The sequence below is a fragment of the Bombus bifarius genome, unplaced genomic scaffold, assembly GCF_011952205.1.
Source record: "Bombus bifarius isolate JDL3187 unplaced genomic scaffold, Bbif_JDL3187 scf7180000010271, whole genome shotgun sequence".
Classification (NCBI taxonomy): Eukaryota; Metazoa; Arthropoda; class Insecta; order Hymenoptera; family Apidae; genus Bombus; species Bombus bifarius.
The window spans coordinates 4,554,448-4,573,581 of record NW_022885586.1 but is presented as its reverse complement, the minus strand read 5'-3'; the positions used below and the strand labels follow the sequence as shown (position 1 = coordinate 4,573,581).

General features: G+C 38.2%; 2 protein-coding genes and 1 long non-coding RNA gene across 8 annotated transcripts in view; 1 reads left to right on the top strand and 2 right to left on the bottom strand.

Annotated features, from left to right (window-relative positions):
* LOC117216343 overlaps positions 1 to 19,134 on the top strand; it is a 109,694-nt gene that overhangs the window by 51,397 nt on the left and 39,163 nt on the right. For 2 of the 3 annotated variants that reach the window (XM_033462991.1, XM_033462992.1), the window contains exon 3: positions 13,043 to 13,186. The exons of the other annotated variant lie outside the window; for it this stretch is intronic. In XM_033462991.1, the coding sequence (XP_033318882.1) occupies positions 13,043 to 13,186 (144 nt within the window). The remainder of the gene's footprint in view (positions 1 to 13,042; positions 13,187 to 19,134) is intronic. 3 annotated transcript variants of the gene reach the window in all.
* LOC117216346 overlaps positions 1 to 19,134 on the bottom strand; it is an 81,964-nt gene that overhangs the window by 32,181 nt on the left and 30,649 nt on the right. For 2 of the 4 annotated variants that reach the window (XR_004489358.1, XR_004489359.1), the window contains exons 1-3: positions 12,384 to 14,014; positions 10,214 to 10,408; positions 9,761 to 9,976 (exon numbers count right to left, since the gene is read on the bottom strand). This is a non-coding gene — a long non-coding RNA (uncharacterized LOC117216346). Of the gene's footprint in view, positions 1 to 9,760; positions 9,977 to 10,213; positions 10,409 to 12,383; positions 14,015 to 19,134 lie in introns of those variants that run through there. The other 2 variants (XR_004489360.1, XR_004489361.1) reach the window with 2 other exon arrangements.
* Positions 17,170 to 18,381, bottom strand: LOC117216344. The gene is made up of 2 exons (XM_033462994.1): positions 17,881 to 18,381; positions 17,170 to 17,801 (listed from the first exon to the last, which is right to left on the bottom strand). The coding sequence occupies exons 1-2, from the start codon at positions 18,062 to 18,064 to the stop codon at positions 17,530 to 17,532; spliced, it is 456 nt and encodes a 151-aa protein (XP_033318885.1). The 5' UTR covers positions 18,065 to 18,381; the 3' UTR covers positions 17,170 to 17,529.

Sequence of the window (19,134 nt, the reverse complement as noted above, 5' to 3'; positions counted from 1 at the left end):
GGAAGTCACGGCGAGGAATTGGGTGGAAAAGTATTGTAAAAATAATGGTCGAATCAGTCGAGTATACACAGCCATAAAGCAGGCAGTTTCGCCCGCTGAGACGCGGAATTATGTCCGGTCGACGCTGTGACACCGTCGCGGCATAAATTCCGGCTTAACGACTGCAATTACGCGGTGAAACGATCGGGCAGAATTTTAAGCATCGATCTCGTTCTACTTGAGAACGATCTTTACCATTTTATGTCCGGGATACGATTGAAATCTTCACGAATGTCAATCAAATTTTTGTACGCACTTGATATTTATTTTCTAGAGATGTTTAAACAAGAATTTCTCAACTGTAATAACAATACAATCTGTAAGAATAATGTAATATAATATTAGCGAATAGATAAAAATCATTAAATGTAAATTATAGAATTACACTGATAAATAGATTTTACACATACATTTTACAGCAATTTTACATTTTACAATTTACAAATAATATAATGAATAAAATAATCAGCTCCTTTGTAATTAATAAAATTTAGTGGCAGGGCTTTAGTTATTTTATTATGTAACTTGTTATCATTGTGCAAGAGATCATTTTAGCATTGGCAATAAGAAACTTTTACGTGATGATTTACTTGCAATTTTGCGATATTAGACGTCACGTGTACGTGGTGCGTATTCAATATCACGACTGCATGACGAATCACCAAGCCAGTTCCTCATAAACTTCTTTTTTCCTTAGCAAGACTTCTTTGTTTTACTGTTTCTCTGCCTTGGTCCTAGCATCGTTCCAGAAAAGATATACAACTCTCACGGGGAACAGCATATTAAATCTCAGCCAAAAATTGTTTCACCTCCAGGATGGAATTTTGGATGCGGCCGCCGCGTGAAAATAATATACTGCTGTCGGAAGTATGTATGTTGAATGTACATTACTTTAGTTGCAATTTAATTTCACGCTTTCGAGTATTATGCACATGCTTCAAATCCATATCCTCCAAGCTGAATAAAATGAAAAAGGTCAACCCGAAACTTCTTGCTTCAATTGTTCAAATTTGCCTCAAAATCATCATCTTGATTAACTATATAAATGGAGTGGTATCGTAAAGAATATTTTGAAAGTTTGCAATGAAATTTGCTGTCACTCATCTAAATTTGTGAAAGTAAATGATTTGTTTTTAGAGAACTTAAAACGTTAATATGTAAAATATTCGAAATATGATATACAGGCCAAAGAAATCTCTGCACAGCCTTTATCCCTTCGCTTATATTCGAAAAATTATACTGCATAAAAATCCGCGATCTACTAATTATCTCTCCACGCTTTGAAATTTATGAGCATAAAAAACTTGAAATTAATCATTTTCCCTTCTAAAAATATCCAAATATATCAGATAAAAATATAATTTACTTGAAAAATATGTACCGCATAAAAAGCCGCAATCTACTAACTTCCGAAGTTTAAAAATTCTGAAACTTAAAAAGCGGGAAATTGCCCACTTTTGTTCCTAAACATATCACATGCATCACATGAAAAATATAATTCACGCAATCAACGAGCCTGAAATTCCCGAAAACGCGAAATTCGTGCTGGCCAATCTCAAAATGAACTCGTTATCGTTGTCACGAGAGAAAGTTGGCGAGAACGGACCACGAACTTTAACATGGCAATTCGTGGCGTTGATATAGCGGCAACGATTCGGTTAGGTGGACTGTAATTACGATGATCGAAGAACTTCGATGAGGATCTATCCGACCGTCAGTCGGCAGCCGCGCGAACGTTTCGAGTTTTCCAACATCTGCAGCCATGTCTACGAGCGAGCGCAGCCGCGGCCAGCGAGATTTCGACATTAGACTGAAAGCTTAACGAGGGAATCGAGGACGGAACGACGTGAAACTTCCCCGACTGGAAGTTGCCGCGATATCCAAAGTGTTTCGGGACCGCTCGCCATCTCGGCTCTCCCAATCGAATGTAATTATATTGGAAACGAGGCTGATCCTAGTTACAATAAACGGCTTGAACCAGCTTCAATATTCTCGCCAACGGATTAAAATTCTCGAGACACGGTAAGCTTTCTACGTGTCGTTCTGTATAGTCTCTGTCGTTTACGCATCGAGCTGCATATTGGAGATTTCGAAAGCCAGGATCGGTTTCAGCTATTTCCCAAGGAGAAAGATTGAGTAAATTACTGGAAGGATAAGTTGAATCGACTTAAAGATTTTATTACATTTTTTTTCTAGACCAATGAATATCTGCTTTCTTCGATAGAGTTACATGTTGGATCTTTCTGTTGTTTAGAGACGTAGGATAAAAAGGTGGAAAAGTATTCTACCATCTTTGTAAGAGATAAAAATATGTTCCAGTTGGGCAAATGCAGTTGGTATATTTCTCTAGCGTTTCGTTACGCTTACCACGACACTCGAGCGATTCATCTTAATTCACATTTTCACGTCATCCGCCAAGGAAGATGAGTGCGAATGCATTTCGTTTATTTTCTTTATTACATCACTTCATGAAATGATGTCAGATTGCCACTGTGTCAAACTAAGAAGAAGTCTGTTATCGTATACTTTATTTCAGTTAAACATTGGATCTGTACGTTTCGCGTGAAACATGTACGTAGATGTTTAATATTATATGAAATCTCTGGTTTAATAATTGCTATTATGGAAGTACTATCATAGGACTTATTACATTTATTAACATTTATAATTTGGATATTAATAACCTGTAACTTGCAAATTTTACTTATAATATAAATTTTAATTATGCGAGAGAACACTAATCGATTCTTTTAACGTCACGTGATTTCTTTTAGCTAGTCCATTTTATGTACATTTTCTGCCAAACAATTTTTCTAGCCTCGATCAACTATCGTTTTCCCTAGACGGATAGACTGTGCAATCGAGAATGACGAGATTTGACGAAATTTAGTTTTGATACGATGCTCTGTGCACCGTGGAAATCCAGCAAAAGGGAGTACATTGCGATGATATCGATAGACGGTCCCGTCGATATCTTCTTTTTCTCTGTCCTGATCTTCTCGTTTGGTTCCGGAGTACAAATCGAATCGAAAGTGGGTCACGGATAAACAAGCTTCGTTTATTTCGCATACTGCCACGATAAAACATAGAATTTTGATTGTGGCTACGATTTTTCAACATGCAAACGTCTGAGTTCGATCAATGGGACGTGTTCTCGTCACGGTTTCGAATTTATATTCCGAATTTATTTACATAATTCAAATAAAGTTGTTTAGCGTTAACAAATTTGAATAGCATTGTTAATATTACCGATATATTTGATGTATATTTCCAATCGTCGTACTGTATCGTGTACATTAAAAATAATTACGAATTCCATTCATTGTTCTTTTTTCATTATTTTAACGCCGCTGTGCAAAATTAAATTTGCAATTCTACGAAAAATCTACCCAGAAGGAATTATCCGGCTCTCCAAAAAGGTAAAACGTAATATGAAAATTGTCTGATTCTACGCAACAAGTCTAAAATAAACTCACCACCCAATAAGAATGATACAAGAAGTAACAAAGATAACATTGAGTTAATTTAATTAACAATAACGAATTCCGTATAGATTAAGCCATAAACAAATTTTTCTTAATATTAGAATCACTAGAATATTAGAATACCAACCAGTAAAGTATAAAACTTGTATCAAAAGAATTAAAATGAAAGATATATGAAAAGATATATCTTCTATCCATACATTTTATAAATAAAAAAAAAAAAAACATTCAAAACCCCACGGCAATATCGCCTGTAACTCCATAAAGTTTCTGTAAAAAAAAGCTCCGACCCTTTTCACTAGTCTGGTATTTTCAGTGTTACAAAAAAGCATAGATCATCTGGCACCCATGAAAGGAATGAATCGCCATCGTTTTATTGATAAAACCAGTACGTTGTAGCATTTATTCGCGTCAGCAAGCCGCTGTATTACCCTCGCGGAATACGTTCAGGATATGCTCCATAGAATTTCCTTTGTTTTAAAAAAGCGAACAATCAAATTCCAGAAATCAATCAAAAAAGGACTCGAATTTTCTTTGTTTCGGTGCATTCCTTTCGAGCATCGGCATTCCTGTTGCATCGTCACAGCCACGTGTAATTAAATTAAAACCGCATAGTGAGCTGGAAGCCACAAGGTATTGAACATGTCTGTTCTTTCTGGCTGGAGCAGCACGCATGGGATTGCGGGTACACGAACCGAATGGCAAACAGAGGCCCCGGTTTATAGAACAGAGAAAACTGGTCGATGCTTCAACTCCAACCTGCTTCAACCCCTCCAAGCCCTTTAGTATCGTATTGTTCGATCGGAATATATGTTCAGAAGGTGCATTCTGCGATCAGAGTCTCGATTCTCTCTCGAAATCCTCCCCACGACCTTCGACTACGCTATTTCCGGCGAGATTGTCGAAAGCACCAGGGATAAAGTTATATCGTATTTCCGCCTCCCTAAGGTCCGACGATACTCTCAACTTTTGGTAATTGACGAACCGTGGCGACCGTATCGACAGTATGACCGGTTCGAAAATCTTTAACTTCACGTTATTACCATCTATACGCTATCAACCGGAGCTTTAAAAAGGAACTACAGAGGGAAACAGAGAGAAAGGAAAAGAGAGACAGAGAGTTTTCTGTTAAAAGGAACCTCCGTGTATTCTCTCGATTTTCAATCGTCTCGGGGAATCTCGATGACGCAAAGTTTCGAATCTCCTCGATCGTCTATTTTGTTTTTGGATGGGACAACTTGAACGGTAATGGGTTATAGAACGTTTGATCGACGTCGTACTACCGGTGAAATGACAATCGATATAGAGTCAAGTGGAGCTTCAATGGACGAGAATAGACGGGAAAAGAATGAAAGAACACGCCTTCTGTCGGTAATTTTATAACGGATTCTTTTGGTTTGAAAAAGCTATTCGACGAAATATCCACCAAGCTAATAATTCCACGATCGCACGGATTTCTCTGGGTTTTATGTGTCTCACACCATGAAAACGTTTTACAGCCCTGTCAACGGTTTTACAACCCCTTAAGAACCAATTACATCCTTGGATTTCAGGAAACAATCGCCACTTCCGCGAGAAGATCAGATTGATCCTACGGACGTAAATGTTTCGAATATATACGGTGTGACTGCAATCGCGGTAGAACGCCTAAGGAACGATCCTTCGTAAAAAGTCAGTCGAAAGCGTGCAATAAAGTTTTTAAATGCGAGACTTTGGTTTTAAGAAGAAGAACTATCTTGAAAATCGGCACGCATCTGAGTGTAAGTTTTGGCTTCATGGGCTTCTCTCTATGGGGTTCTGTTAAATCAAGTGTATTTAAAAAATAACAGGCGCCATTGAAAAATAGGAAACAATTACTGTTTTTAAAGAATTAGGAAATGTAAGTAATACCCGAGGACTTTATAAAAATTTCATTTGAACGGTACAATCGTATGCAATATCATACGTCCAACAGATTGAACAGTTTCAGCATTGAGAATGTTAATTTTAAAAAGTCCTATCCTTATTTGTGAAGTCATTTGAATAAAAAGCACCAAAGGAGGCGAACAATACAGATAGAAAGAAAATGTGATAGTAATAAAGACAAGAACTACATAAAACCATTACCCATGTCCATAAATGCAAACACGACTAGGCTTCCAAAATCGGATTTCTCTAAAGCAAAATTTATGCATTCGTACATTTGTGTATTTTCGATTTATTTTTTCACGAAAAATTATGCCTTACCCGATTCTATCGCGATTGCAGAGATTCTGTATATCGTCGAGAGGAATAAATATCCACGATTCGAAAAATCTTGCCATTTATTTAAAAAAGGAAAAGAAATAAGAGAGAGAGAGAGAAAAGAAGAAATGGAGAGAGAAAGAAATGTATCAAAGTGTAAGGAGAGGAAGGGTGGCATGGGTTCGATTGAAGGATCGATTCGCGAACCATCCAAATCCGGATGATCCGACTGTATGACGTTCGTTTATCCTCTCGATGATAAGCCATGGCTGGGTGTCGTCGCAAAAACGATACTTTCGGAGGTCGCCCTCACGCGAAGACGTTTTCCTCAGATACCGTTTCCTATCGATATCATCCTTCTTCTCTTCCCTCGCTACAGCGAGAGCGAGAGCGAGAGAGAGAGAGAGAGAGAGAGAGAGAGAGAGAGAGAGAGAGAGAAATCTTTTGAACGTCATGAACGCCATTCCTTACCGGAGAACGATGCAAAAACTGATTGCTTCGCGGCTAGCAACGATCGATGAGCGTTGATTCATCGCGCTGAATAACCCTGGAAATTGAAAATGATGCGTTGAGAACGAGCTCCGTTCGTCGAGGATTTAAAGCATCCAGTATACTATACCCTTCCATCTCTCTCGTGCGTGTTTCCCATCGCCGGCAAAAGCTTGGAATTTTTCCTTCGTCTCGACCCGTAATACCGTTATCAAACCGGTAATTACGCTGCTTTGTACGTACCGGCGATACAACACGGTCTGCGAAGCAGTTCGAAACTCGATTGGCGCAATAACGGGCCGAAGAGAACTTCGTTATTGTTTCCTGACGTGAACGAAATAACTGGGATAACGAGACGATGAAATAAATAATGGCACATCATTACGCACACCATTGTTGCGAAATTATCGTATACGATGAATTCAAATAGTTGTGCCGTTATTTTCCGAAATACTTGGTTGCCAGTCTATGAATATTATACGGTTACAAGCATACCTGGTTATATCAACGATATAATTTTAATTTTAAATTTTCCAACTACCAAGGAAAGTACGAATTGTTTCCCCGATATGAGTGGAATATTCATGACGCCAAAACGGGCAAGAGGAAAGGGGTTACAGTAGAGCTATTTCATCGAGACGGTGTTACGGTGGCTTCGTAATGGCAACTAGCCATAATATGGACGAGCAACGACGCTCCCAACTTCACGCGTAAAGAGAATATGCCTGGGAAGCCGATGCTCTAACTTGAAGCATTCGCTTCGGGGCGAAACACACGAAATCGATGTAGCCGCTAATTGTAAAGCTTCTCCGATCGGCGGTCGAGTTCGATCGACTGCATAGAAGCCTGGTTATTCACGATACGCTCGATATGTTTATTGCATGATCGTCTTAATTAACTTCCGTGCTCGATGGTTATCGAATTCCCCGCTGCTTCGGCTCCCGTATTACGAGTTCTTGAAATTACATCTCGTCCTCTTGTTCACATTCTGACGTCTTGTTTCAATTTAATAGACATAACTAACAGCCGTTTCCACACGTTCACCATGACAGCTACCTGATTAAAAGAGAGGAGATTTTAATACAATTTTATGGAGATTTTTATAGTGAAAATTGAAAGCTTCTATAATTTTTAAAGACAGGGGTTTGAAAAATTTGTTTTCATATATCACGTGTTCGTGCCGTGTATAGCGAAATACTATGGTTCGATATTCACTGGATATTCTCATTTTTGTTTCAATTTATTTGAAGCAGACGTCGGTTAATAAAATTATATTCTGCGAACTATTTAAACGTACTCTAGTTATAATTGTTTTCGTAATTAGAGCGTGCAGTATATCGCGTAGATATAGTATTTCAAGATTAATTGAAATAAATACTTGGAGTTTCTTTCCTTTAGAATTATTCTTTACGTTTACGTAGTTATTCTTTGGTCACGAAAAAAACTCCACAGTGGCCGTTAATATGTTAATAACGCAATAAAAATGAAAATTAAAATACGCTATAAAATAACGAGAAAAGAGATAGAAGTGCATCTCTCACCCTCCAAGAGACAAGTTGAGAAAAGGATACATAATTTCCTAGAATCCTATTTAGGATATAATTTTATTTCTCTAGACAATTTTGTTTTATGAATTTACAAGTCTCTATGAGTATCTACAGTAGATATCTTCTAATGTTTAAAAACACAGACTCTTCAATTAAAATTTCATTTTATTTATAACTTTTGCGATCAAAAATGTTGTCACTCTTACCACTTTCCCTCTTAGTTAGTCGATTAATATCGTGCAATAGAAGGAAATTGATCCAGTTTTTCAGAGTCGCACCATCACTGTTTCACATCATTGGCCAAAGTGGTTCCGCGGATATTCGCGAGACCCTTCCGCGCAAACACAGGCAATAACATCAAATCCCACATATTCCATCTAGCCACAAATCAAGTATACCGACAGTTATCTCGTTACACTTTCCATACTTCCGGTATTTATGGAGCAAAACGTAATCTACATCGGTCGTGCTCTCGTTTCATCCACGAAATAACATCCCAATTTCCTCTTTTAGTAATATATTTGCTATTCGAACGTACTACGCTGCCTCGTCTAATTAATTTTTTTATTCATTGTGCTTAACAATACGTTTTCCGTAAACGTACTCCGATTCCTAGGATAACTCGAAAGTTGAATGGCCAGAATGTAATTTAACTACTAGACAAGCATCGTTTCGACCAATTTAATTTCGAACAGTTTGGCCCGCCGTTGTTTGAACGCGCCATTCTTGATCAGGCAGATGATTAAAAGAAAACAAGAAAAAAAAAAAGGAAAAAGGAAAGCGGGAGAAAGGAGTTTGAAAAAATAGGTGGATAAAAAATTTTCATTAAATTTCTCTAACGTCGAGCACGGATTTTTCATAATCCCGATGCACGGCCGGTGGCAAATTCGAAACACCGAACACGCGGCATGCCGTGCAAAACCATTTTCATTATTCGTCTCACTTTTATACGATGGCATTTACAGCGCGAAATCCGACGCGCGTAACGCCCGCTATTCCAGATATAATTCTATTTGCTGTATTTTTATCCTTCGTTCTTTTTTCTCCTGTCCCTGTCCCTTTTCCCCTATGTACGCACGCATCGCGTAAAAAATACGCGCAGATACTGTTTCAAACGGGACGAACATTACAACGATTTTTATTTTCAAGTACCTACGTAAAGTACTTTTAATATTTTTCATTCCGTTCCTCGTAATCATCTTTCTCTCTTTTCTCTTGCCTCCCCTCCCACCTTCCCCCGTTCGGTTTCCATTACGTTGTAGTTTTTTGGAAAACGAAGTTTAATCGATGAAAACACTACTTGACTTTCGGATTAAAGCGAACGAGAGAAGAGCAAATAGAGAGTGTGTTTGTGAACAACACAAACTTCGAGATGTTGGTCGAGAGCGTAATCTGATCGACGTTGCTGCAAGATTTTCATGCATTTCTGTTTTTTCTTTTTGTTCCTTCCAGCTTTGTTGATGATGATAATGCGATATTCGAACCGAAATGTTATAAGATTGATGCGATTCAGTGTACAGTTAACGTAACGTAATATAACCATAATCTATCATGTTGTTCCTGTATGATTTTTACATTTATTGAAATACTCTGGCAAATTATACTTTGTGTAGTATTTTATATTAATAGACATTTGATAGGATGTGAATGAAAGAAGAGATTTATAATAAAATAACAAGAAATTACGAGTTTAAATTATTTCAAATATCATGCAAACATTTTGTTCGCACACGGTAGGTGTCCTAACTAATACTTACAGTTAGCATTGTATATTTTTCGTCTTTGCTTTAATATATTTACAAACAGAACTAAGAAATAATTATTGTTATCTTCAATAAGTTCGTTTTTGGAAAGGTTAGGTTTGGATCACGAATTGCCTTGCAACAACTAACGCCATGGAATAACCACGAAAACATCCAACTTGTAAATTTGCACTCGGGTAAAACGCAAGAATGTAAATGAGAGAGTAGTACTTACCCGATTCAGGTTCTTTGAAGCAGTCCGCTTCGTATCCAGTTCACGAATTCCATCAAAAGTTGTCGTCATGTGCCTCTACACTCTACACGAGATTCCACGCCGAAGCATAGCACGAGAAGTCCACTCGTCGTCGTGTTGACATTGACTCGTCAAAGAGTCAAAGACACATGGCGTCGACGAACGCTGTATCTCTTAACCCCACTCCATAAGTTTCTCCTATGGACAAAGTCGTACGAATACAGAAATTTCTAGCACGAAATTTTTCTACGGAATTTAAGATTCTGTACCTTCACCGTAGATTCCCGAGATAGAAAATATATTTCAGGATTACTTGCGATGTTATATAGACAATTATATTAAGCGAAATTTACTCGACGAACAATGAAAATGTTTCCGTGTTTAAATTCGACTCATTGAAGAATTAAAAGGCATCTGATGCCGATGAACGCTTACCTGCTTCTGCTTTATTCGTTCCAGAAATTTCTCCTATGGACAAAGTTAGTCACACCAGCACAGAAATCTTTTTACAGAATTCATAATTTAGTATCTTTTTACTTTACTGTCTCACGATGTTAAATTCCAAACTCGCGATGTTATTCATCCACAGTATAGTTCGTAAAATGCACTTGATGTTGTGTTGACATTCACCTGTCGAAGGATCAAAGACATATAACGTCGATGAAGGCTTGCGAGCTTCTATCCCCACTCCATAAGTTTCCTCTTTCGAGTAAGCTCACAGGAACACAGAGAAATTTTTAGAACAGAATTTTCTTACAGAGTTTAAGAATTATTCTTCCATACACATTACCGGAGATAAAAGATTGAGATTAGGCTTTACAATGCATCACTACGCACAATATTCTACACACGCGCTTACAAAAATAATACGACCAGATTGACAGCGACGTTGCGTTGCCATTCACTCGTCGAAGGACTAAAGACGAATGTTTTTGATTACAAATCTATCGCGTGCCTGCTTGGATCCCCACCCCGTGACCCCTCGACTATGTCGCGCGAATGCAAACATTTCGAATAGCTAAGGAATTTAAGATTTATTATGTTCGCAATGCGACGTGGAAAATCGCGCGTGCTTTTCGTCGATTGTTATCTCCAATCGGCATTTCCAGCATTTGGCTGGCCTGGATAAAAACGAAACTCTACAAAAACTTGCAGTTAAATATTGAACAATCCGGCGGGGGCGTTTCCTATTTCGATCGTTAAAGAAACACGTGAAAACGAGATTGAATGGGTTAAATGGAAATCGAAGGTTTTCCCGCCTCCCTCCGTTCATGATGAATTCGTCACAGTCGAAACAACGAATTAAATGGTATCAAAACTCGCCTGGTAACAAATTCGCTCGTGCAGGCGTATTGCTATTCGCTCGCGTTTCATCCCACTCTTTTTCGCCCCTTTTCCTTCTTCCCTTCCACTCCTACCTTTTTTTTTTTTTTTGATTCTCGAACTCTATCACCATAACAATGCTCGTGAAATCGGGCCACTGTGATGATGTTCATCCGCCGGGCTATTTTTTAACTCGTCGGAGTTTCCTCTTTTTTTTTTGTTTGATATACGTACTTTTGTACGTTATTATACGCTAGCTATCATTCGTGCAGTATATATAATTGACGATATCCGGTTACGCGTAAAATAATGACGAAAATATTATGTTATTGTTATCAGAAATAAGTGACAAAGTGCGTGAGATTTCTATGTTAAAACTATCGAACGGTGGTCTGTGAACGAGGAGTGGGTTATTTTTTATCTTTTGAACTACGGCTGTGTAATTATTTTATTGGATACATGTATAGCTTTATTTTTTTTCACGTAATTTCCATGTTAAATAAAACAAAATTCTACTTTGTTTTTATCGTGCATTTTTATTCTAAATGTACGCGGAAGATATAAAATTATAGAGAATATGTGGAGAATAATTAATAAAAGATGCAGGGTCATGAAATTATGAAAAAATGATGAAAGTTATTTCATTACGTAACAAAAGTTATGGCCGTCATAAACTGTTAAATATGAGATATCGGATGATAAATGTAAAGTTGAATATCATTTTTAACAAAGGCCGGCTTGCACGATAATTCATCAATTGATAAACATTAATAAAACAGAACATTAATAAATTGACAAGACACGAGTTATACATCATAAACTTCAATTTTATCATTCTACAGGTGCAAATTCCTGCATAAAATTCAACATCATATAGAATAATCAAATAATTTATACAATTAATAAAATTTACTTGCAAAATCTTTGCAAAGTCTCGCTCGCTGCGTTACTCAGATTTCTAGGTATTATGAAAGTAAAATACTGATAATGTATGGTTTGTAACTAACAGTAATTAATTTAATTGTACAAGAGAAAGTCTTTCTCCTTTGATATATGACAACATATTGTGTGCGACGTTAAAAATGCATTTCGCCTAAAAATATCAGGAAAATACCAAATAAAATACAATTTGTTCAAATACGTTAAATTAAGTTTTCCGATAAATGTAATGGCTAATATACATAATTAAGAACAACCAACACGTAAAATAGTGATTTAATAGTAGCCGTGACTATAATGATACTTGCAACTCTCAGTAAATAATCGAGAAGAGAATACTCACCATTCCACCTTCATTTAACTAACGCTGCTCAGTAATGGCAAATGCTCGTTTTCCATCATCTAGGCTTGGTATTCCAATGTTTCCAAGAAATCCATCGACCAATCCATCGATATTCCTGCAAATCCGCCATCCATTATCACTGCGATCACCATGACAATACGACTGGAATTCAGCTGGTAGAGTTACAGAGCGACTCGACGTTAGGCGTTATGATATTGAACACTCGGATCTAGCGATTCTCGATCCACGAATTTCAGGCGTCTATGCGGGTAAGGTTCGCTTCTAATCTTCGTGGATATAATTCTGGACAGTTGAGTATTCGTCGAACGCCCCAGGCGTCGCATTCGAGTCTACGATTCGCCTTGTCTCGCGGTTAATAAACACCGTGGAAACTCTGTCGATCGTCGTTCCCGGAGAATCGTAACCTAGAAACTACCTCGAACTTCCGGGATATCTGGAAGTTCTCTATATTACGAATCACAGTGCTCTTAATCCACTTTCCATCCGCGTTCTTGACATTAAATTCTCTAAATTATCGACAATCGAAGTTTATTGGAAATTTCTATGGAAATCATACAGAATATTTTCTATGATATAGAATATTCTAAAATCCGGATATATCTAACTCGTGAACTGGTATCTCTGTTGCAAATGACAAGGTGCATGGAGGTAGCAAGGAGATATCGAAGGACGACCCTGTTCTTTGCGAATTTCTACGGCATGAAAAAATCGAACTGGCTGCAACGTTTCCCACGAGGATTTCGCCGAGAGATCGAAAGCTCTGGTTCGGAAAACGTGCAACTGTAAGCAGCCCTCTTGCACAATTGAACTAATATTATCAGTGAAATTTTACAAGTTATAATACTAATAAATCCTCTTGCGTGGCAGTACTAAGTTTGGTAATAAAGTAAACGAAGCTCTTTCAGCAAATTTTACAATTTACGAGTCAGTGAATCTGTAACGTTATAAAATATCACATCACTGATATTTAAGTAACTTTTTCACTTGTCAATTTACTAATAACATTGCTTGGTAAATTATTATGCAAGATGGCTGCTGCTTTCGTGACCGCAATTTAATCGCTCAAAAACGCTTTGTCTCTCTGACTATTTCCTGCCCGTAACATTTTTCACCTTGTTTGTCGCTACCAGTCTATGCAGCTTGTTTGCATTTCCTACCACGCGATTAATGTTATATATGTGGAAAGAACGTAACGCCAACTTGTCGACTGGTTATCGATATTCACATGCGAATGCGAAGTAAAACCGTAGTTTGCCGGTCTGAGACAGTTGTCAGAAAATACGAGGAGAGCAGAAGGAAAAGAAGGAGGAATATAAGATAAAATCGAGTGTAAGGGAGTCTAATCGACTGTGTTCCGTTATTGCTACTGTCAGATACCACGATCAGCGAATACTCGACGCCGCGAGGTCGCGGATCGCAATATCGAACCGAAGAGAAAACAGGGTCAAATTGATGACACCGTTCCCGTTGACGTGCCTCCGAGAGATTATTTGAACGAGCAGTCGATCCCAACCTAAATACGACGTTCGCAGCCTCCTGTTCTCGCACTGTCCTCGAACTGTTCGTTTTCTTGTTATCCGCGAGTCTACGATAGTCGCTAGCTGACGAAAATGTGCGAACGTTTGTAGAAATTTTTTACGAACACATTGTGTATGTTATGAGAGACGACTATGTTCCTTAAAGCCTGAAACAAGTTCAAAAGAGTGGAAGTTACAAGATCTTGTCTCTCTGTTGTGTTTATGATTTAGTTGCTTCGATCGTAGATGTAGAATTAACGAGGAAAATTAGGAAAATTGTTCTATAATAAACAATAAGATTTTTAGAAAAGAAAGCGAGGTTTAGAAGCATCGAGCTCGTTTGATAACGATAACGATAAATATACAACTGAGAAGCATTTTGAAGAAGGCAGCTATAAAAAAGAACTATACGAGTAAGACTATGAAAAATATATGGTTTGACTCGTAAAAGTATCTAAAAACTTATAGAAACAACAATTGTGTCTTGTCACAATACTAATAACATCTCAAGATGTTTTATACAACGTTTTTATATATATTTTTTCTTCTATTGTATTCGTCGACGAAATAGTTTTTTATTCCTGACGAGTCTTCTCATAGTCGAAGGATACAAATTTTTATCACCCAAAATAGATTGATTTATGGAAATATTCGATGAGACCTTTTACGACAACGGGTTGCCTTGCAACCAAGATTTATACTGTTTGGTTGCTCTAGTGTTTTTACGTCGAAGTATCGAAGATTGAGTAGGATGAGTGACAATGTTTAGTGTTCACGTGGAATGTCCATAATCTGCAGTGGTGGTAGTCTGGAATGGCACTTTACCAGACGTTATTGTGCTCTAGAATTATACTTAAGCCCTGTGGTATCTTCGAGAACCTAATAAAACTGACAAAAGGACGACCGAGGTTCGGGGAATTTATTCCGACTCTTGAATTTCAAATCGTTCGGAGATATTCGAACGAATCTGCACGATACTTTGTATCGGTTTCACGTGTCGATCAATCGACATACAGGGTGAGTCACAACGCGCGGGAAATACGACAGGAATCGATTCAACACACTAAAGTAGGAAGAAATGTTCACATACGACGTTCTTGATATGACATTTTTTTCGACAAATAGTTTGTTTCGTGTCGTAATAGTTGCTTACCTACCTTGGGAAAAATTCCTCGAAGTGAGCAGGTCCAGCTTCAACAAAAGCGTAAATGCATCGCGTTGGATCGTCGAATTTGTACGAATTTATCGGTAACTTTGATCGTCACGATGTCGAGGAGTATTAACACAGGCAACTGAAGTAGTAGAAACGAGAGATTTTAAACGTCCCCATAACAAATAATCGCATGGATTCAGGTCCATCCAGGGAGGGAGCCAGCCAGGAAATAAGGCCAACGCGACCTGTCCATTTGCCAGGAAATCGTTGATCTAAGTAATGTCTGGCATCGTAAAACAAGCTGTAACTCCAAAACAAGGTCATATCGACGTATGTTTATACGAACTCCTTATTTTAGAATGCTGAATCAGCCACTATCGTACTTTCCACAAAAATTCGGCTTACCGTGTATAAAGTACGTAGAAACCCACAAGATGTCCAAAAGAATACACACATGCGAACACGAGACGCATAGAAAATGTCCCAGAACGCTTAATCTCAGATTCTTCGCTTAATTGCATCGAGGTTAATGCCAGACTACCATGATTCTTGCAGTATGAGATAGAGAGAACGGTTGTCGAAACGGTCGATTTACGATGGTAGTTCGCTTTATCAGATTTCCAAATACCATTTTCATCAGACGCTGTTCTGTATGACGGAGGATCACGTCATGCATCCGGCCTCTGAGAGGAGACAATAGAGCAGCGAAGGGAATCGCGGAGGAACACAGTGAAAAAGGAGAAGTCGCTGTATGGGCGTAGATTCACCTATCGTCGAGCGCCATACAAGCAATACCCCAGGAGCTTTATGAACGATTGGACTCGTATTTCCGACGGAAAGTACATCACCGTGGACGTTTCCACGGCGAAAACAACGAGAGGCGAAGCGCTCGCACGTTGCCTGGTTCCAAGGAAATATGAAAGCTACGCCCGATCGGGCAGCTATATTTCATAACTCACGAGAAGGACGACGTTGGTGAAAAGAATCGTCACGAGTATCGTTTCTAAGTGGCCCGTGAAATTTCGCTCCCTCTTCGCAAGCTCTCCGTGTCCCCTTTCATTCGTCGCGCGACGATCGGTATTCTCGGCTCTTTCACGGGTATTTTTTGAAGGTGGTCGCTCGCGTGAGTGTCTGGCAAGCGACCAAGAAACTTTCTAGGCTGCCACGATCCAAACCACGGTACAGTAATGACCTCAAGGGCGGTACCTTTTGTGCTATCTTTCTGTTTTTCCTCTTTTTCCTTTCGTTTCATCTCCATCTCCTTTTAGCTTACTCTCTGCTCTCCCTTCTGCGTTTCGGCTCAACGATGGATTTTAACAGCCATTTCATCGGCAATTTACGCCCAGATTCAGGCTAATTAGCCGGAGAATTGTTTGCGGTTGCAAAGAATTCCTCGCCGGACTTTTTGTTGCGTGCCTATCATTCGCGTAATTAAGCTTGCTCGCGAAACCCGCGAAACATAATAAAGTCGAGTCTCCGTTCTTCTATCGTTCCATACGTGTTATTAAAAAATTCCACGGAAAATTTCATACTCTACCGACGAGCTAATTTATTCGATCGATGTACACGCATGCACCAAGTGCACTATCCTTCGTAGATATCCAGACAATTTACTTCTGATTTATAGTCATAAAGACTACAGTGCTAAACTATCTATTGAACCATATAACAATAATATATCTTAATATTTACTACGTATATCGCTACATATATTTATTATTTAAACATCGTCGATTGTATTAATGTCAAAAAATTCGTCCTTGTGAAAAGATAAAAAAAACATAAAAATAGAATGTTTGCATCCTCGGCTCAATTGCTGAGAAAATCGAACTTGGAAATTTATCAAGTATACTCGAACATGTTTAATTCCACACTGGACAGGACTAAATAATCGACATAATTCTAAGTGTGAAAATAAGTTGAAAATGTAGAATAAAATCCGAATTTTATTCTCGGATTAATAAAAGTTTTAAAGCTTCATTTAAAGGAAAGAATAGAATGTGAACACGTTTACTTAGGACTCGGCTTAGTACTGTTTTCTCAGAAACAATGCATTCTGTGAAAAATTTTATTCTGCATTATTGACTTATTTTCATACCTAGTACGTGAATTAGCCATGTTCACGTATATGTGATCAATTTTCAAATTCGATTTTCTGGAATACTAAGTCGAAAATGAAGAATTTTGATTCCATATCTTTGTCTTACTCTTGCACAAGGAATCACACCATTTCCGTTTTTATGTTATTTGGACGGACCCTGTATTTTTGTACGAATGATATCTGTTTGATAACATCTGGATGTGATGGAATCTGACTGAAATGACGAACGAAACTGTTTCCTGATCACGTGTACCGGATAAAACGGAACGCTTTGATGCTTCCCTATCGGAGATCGTTCTCGCTTTTCCAGAGAGATGAAAGCCGACGCAAAAACAAAAGAAAGCTTCACTCGGTTTACAGGGTATTACGCGCAATCCATACTGATGTAATCCCGACGCGTACTATCCCCTGGCCCTCTGAAGGTCGCAAGAAATTCCCGATCAGAATCGTCCAAAGGGACACAGCGGGATTCCAACCGCTGCTGTTCCATATATGTATGCACGTTGGTAATTCCACCCTTCGAGCTTTCTCGCCCGTTCCAGAAACTGGCCATTCGGTTGTTCGACTGGAGAACCTTCCACGAATTAATTTGTTCCTTGGGGTGACATCCTTCAACACCAAGAATACTGAACGACACATGGTATTACAGCACGCGGATAATACGGTGTTTCTATAAGATTCATGGTGTTACGCCACGAGGCTTACCATAGGCCGTGTCCCTAACCGTCGCTCGTGATACTACAGTGTCGCAGATGGATCGTCTTATAGGACCGGCGAAATATATACAATATAGCGACAAGCGCGTAGTTGCCATCAAGCAGCGAGTTCTAGAAACGTCGATTCGCCTGCGGTCCGTTATTTCATCTACACAAAGAAGGTGGCAGATCATAGGCCGAACGGTGGTGTGACCCGAGTGTAGTGGGGGTCGTCTCCCAGAGAAGACAAAGAAAAAATCGAAGGGTAATCAGTATCATTTGGGGATTCAAACGGAATGTATCGAGAGGTTTAGACGAATAAAATCCAGGTCGCTTAGTCTAACGAATATATCAAGAAATATCATAAAGTCAGGTCGAATTACTAACAAACTAATTGTATTTATCATTAAATAATTTGTGACGTGTTCATCATAATTTGAAATATTGTTAAATATACAAGTTTTATATAAACCCTGTTAAACTCATTTGAACCACCTCTGTTATCTTAATTGAAATAGGAGAACGATTAATTCGTTGATGCGTTTCCCTCGCGACCGCGTCTCTCCGCGAACGGTCGTAACAGATGGATTAGAATTAACAGAACATACTAATTCTTTTTATCTACGGTAGCTTTACAGATATTTTTGGATTTAAACAACTTTCTTTTATATGGTAAAAATACATGCAATAATTATAGCGTAACAAATGTGGATGAAGATAAGAATGATTTTATGGTATAGGGAATGTCCCTATGATACCCACTTTATGATATTAGGATATTTATGGAGTATGAGATAAACCTGAAAAGTTATTGAGCAAAGTCTTTAAGAATTATTATCTGATCTTATACTTTAGGTTGTAAAGAATCCTTATGTATATATGTTAATTTTCTGTATAATAAAGTACTTCGTACACACAACGCACGTCCAATCAATTTCAACTCGTGATATCATGCATCTACGAATTTCTTCTTATTAGTTATTGATACTATAACTTAAATATTCGATCTCTGTTCTAAATTTTATGTCACATTTTATCCAACACTCGTGTGTAGTAATACACGCACGAGTTTGCAGTGCATTTCTCTCTTCATATACCCTTCGGATAATGCATGTTCTAAAAAGTTTGGAAATATACGCGGTGAGAAGAAGTGCAAGTTCCCGGGGGGCCAAGTACTATTAAGACGCGGAATTTTCAACGTCAACAAATAGTAAACCCTTTCTCAACAACGTGGTAAAACATTCTACAAAAATACATATCTGAG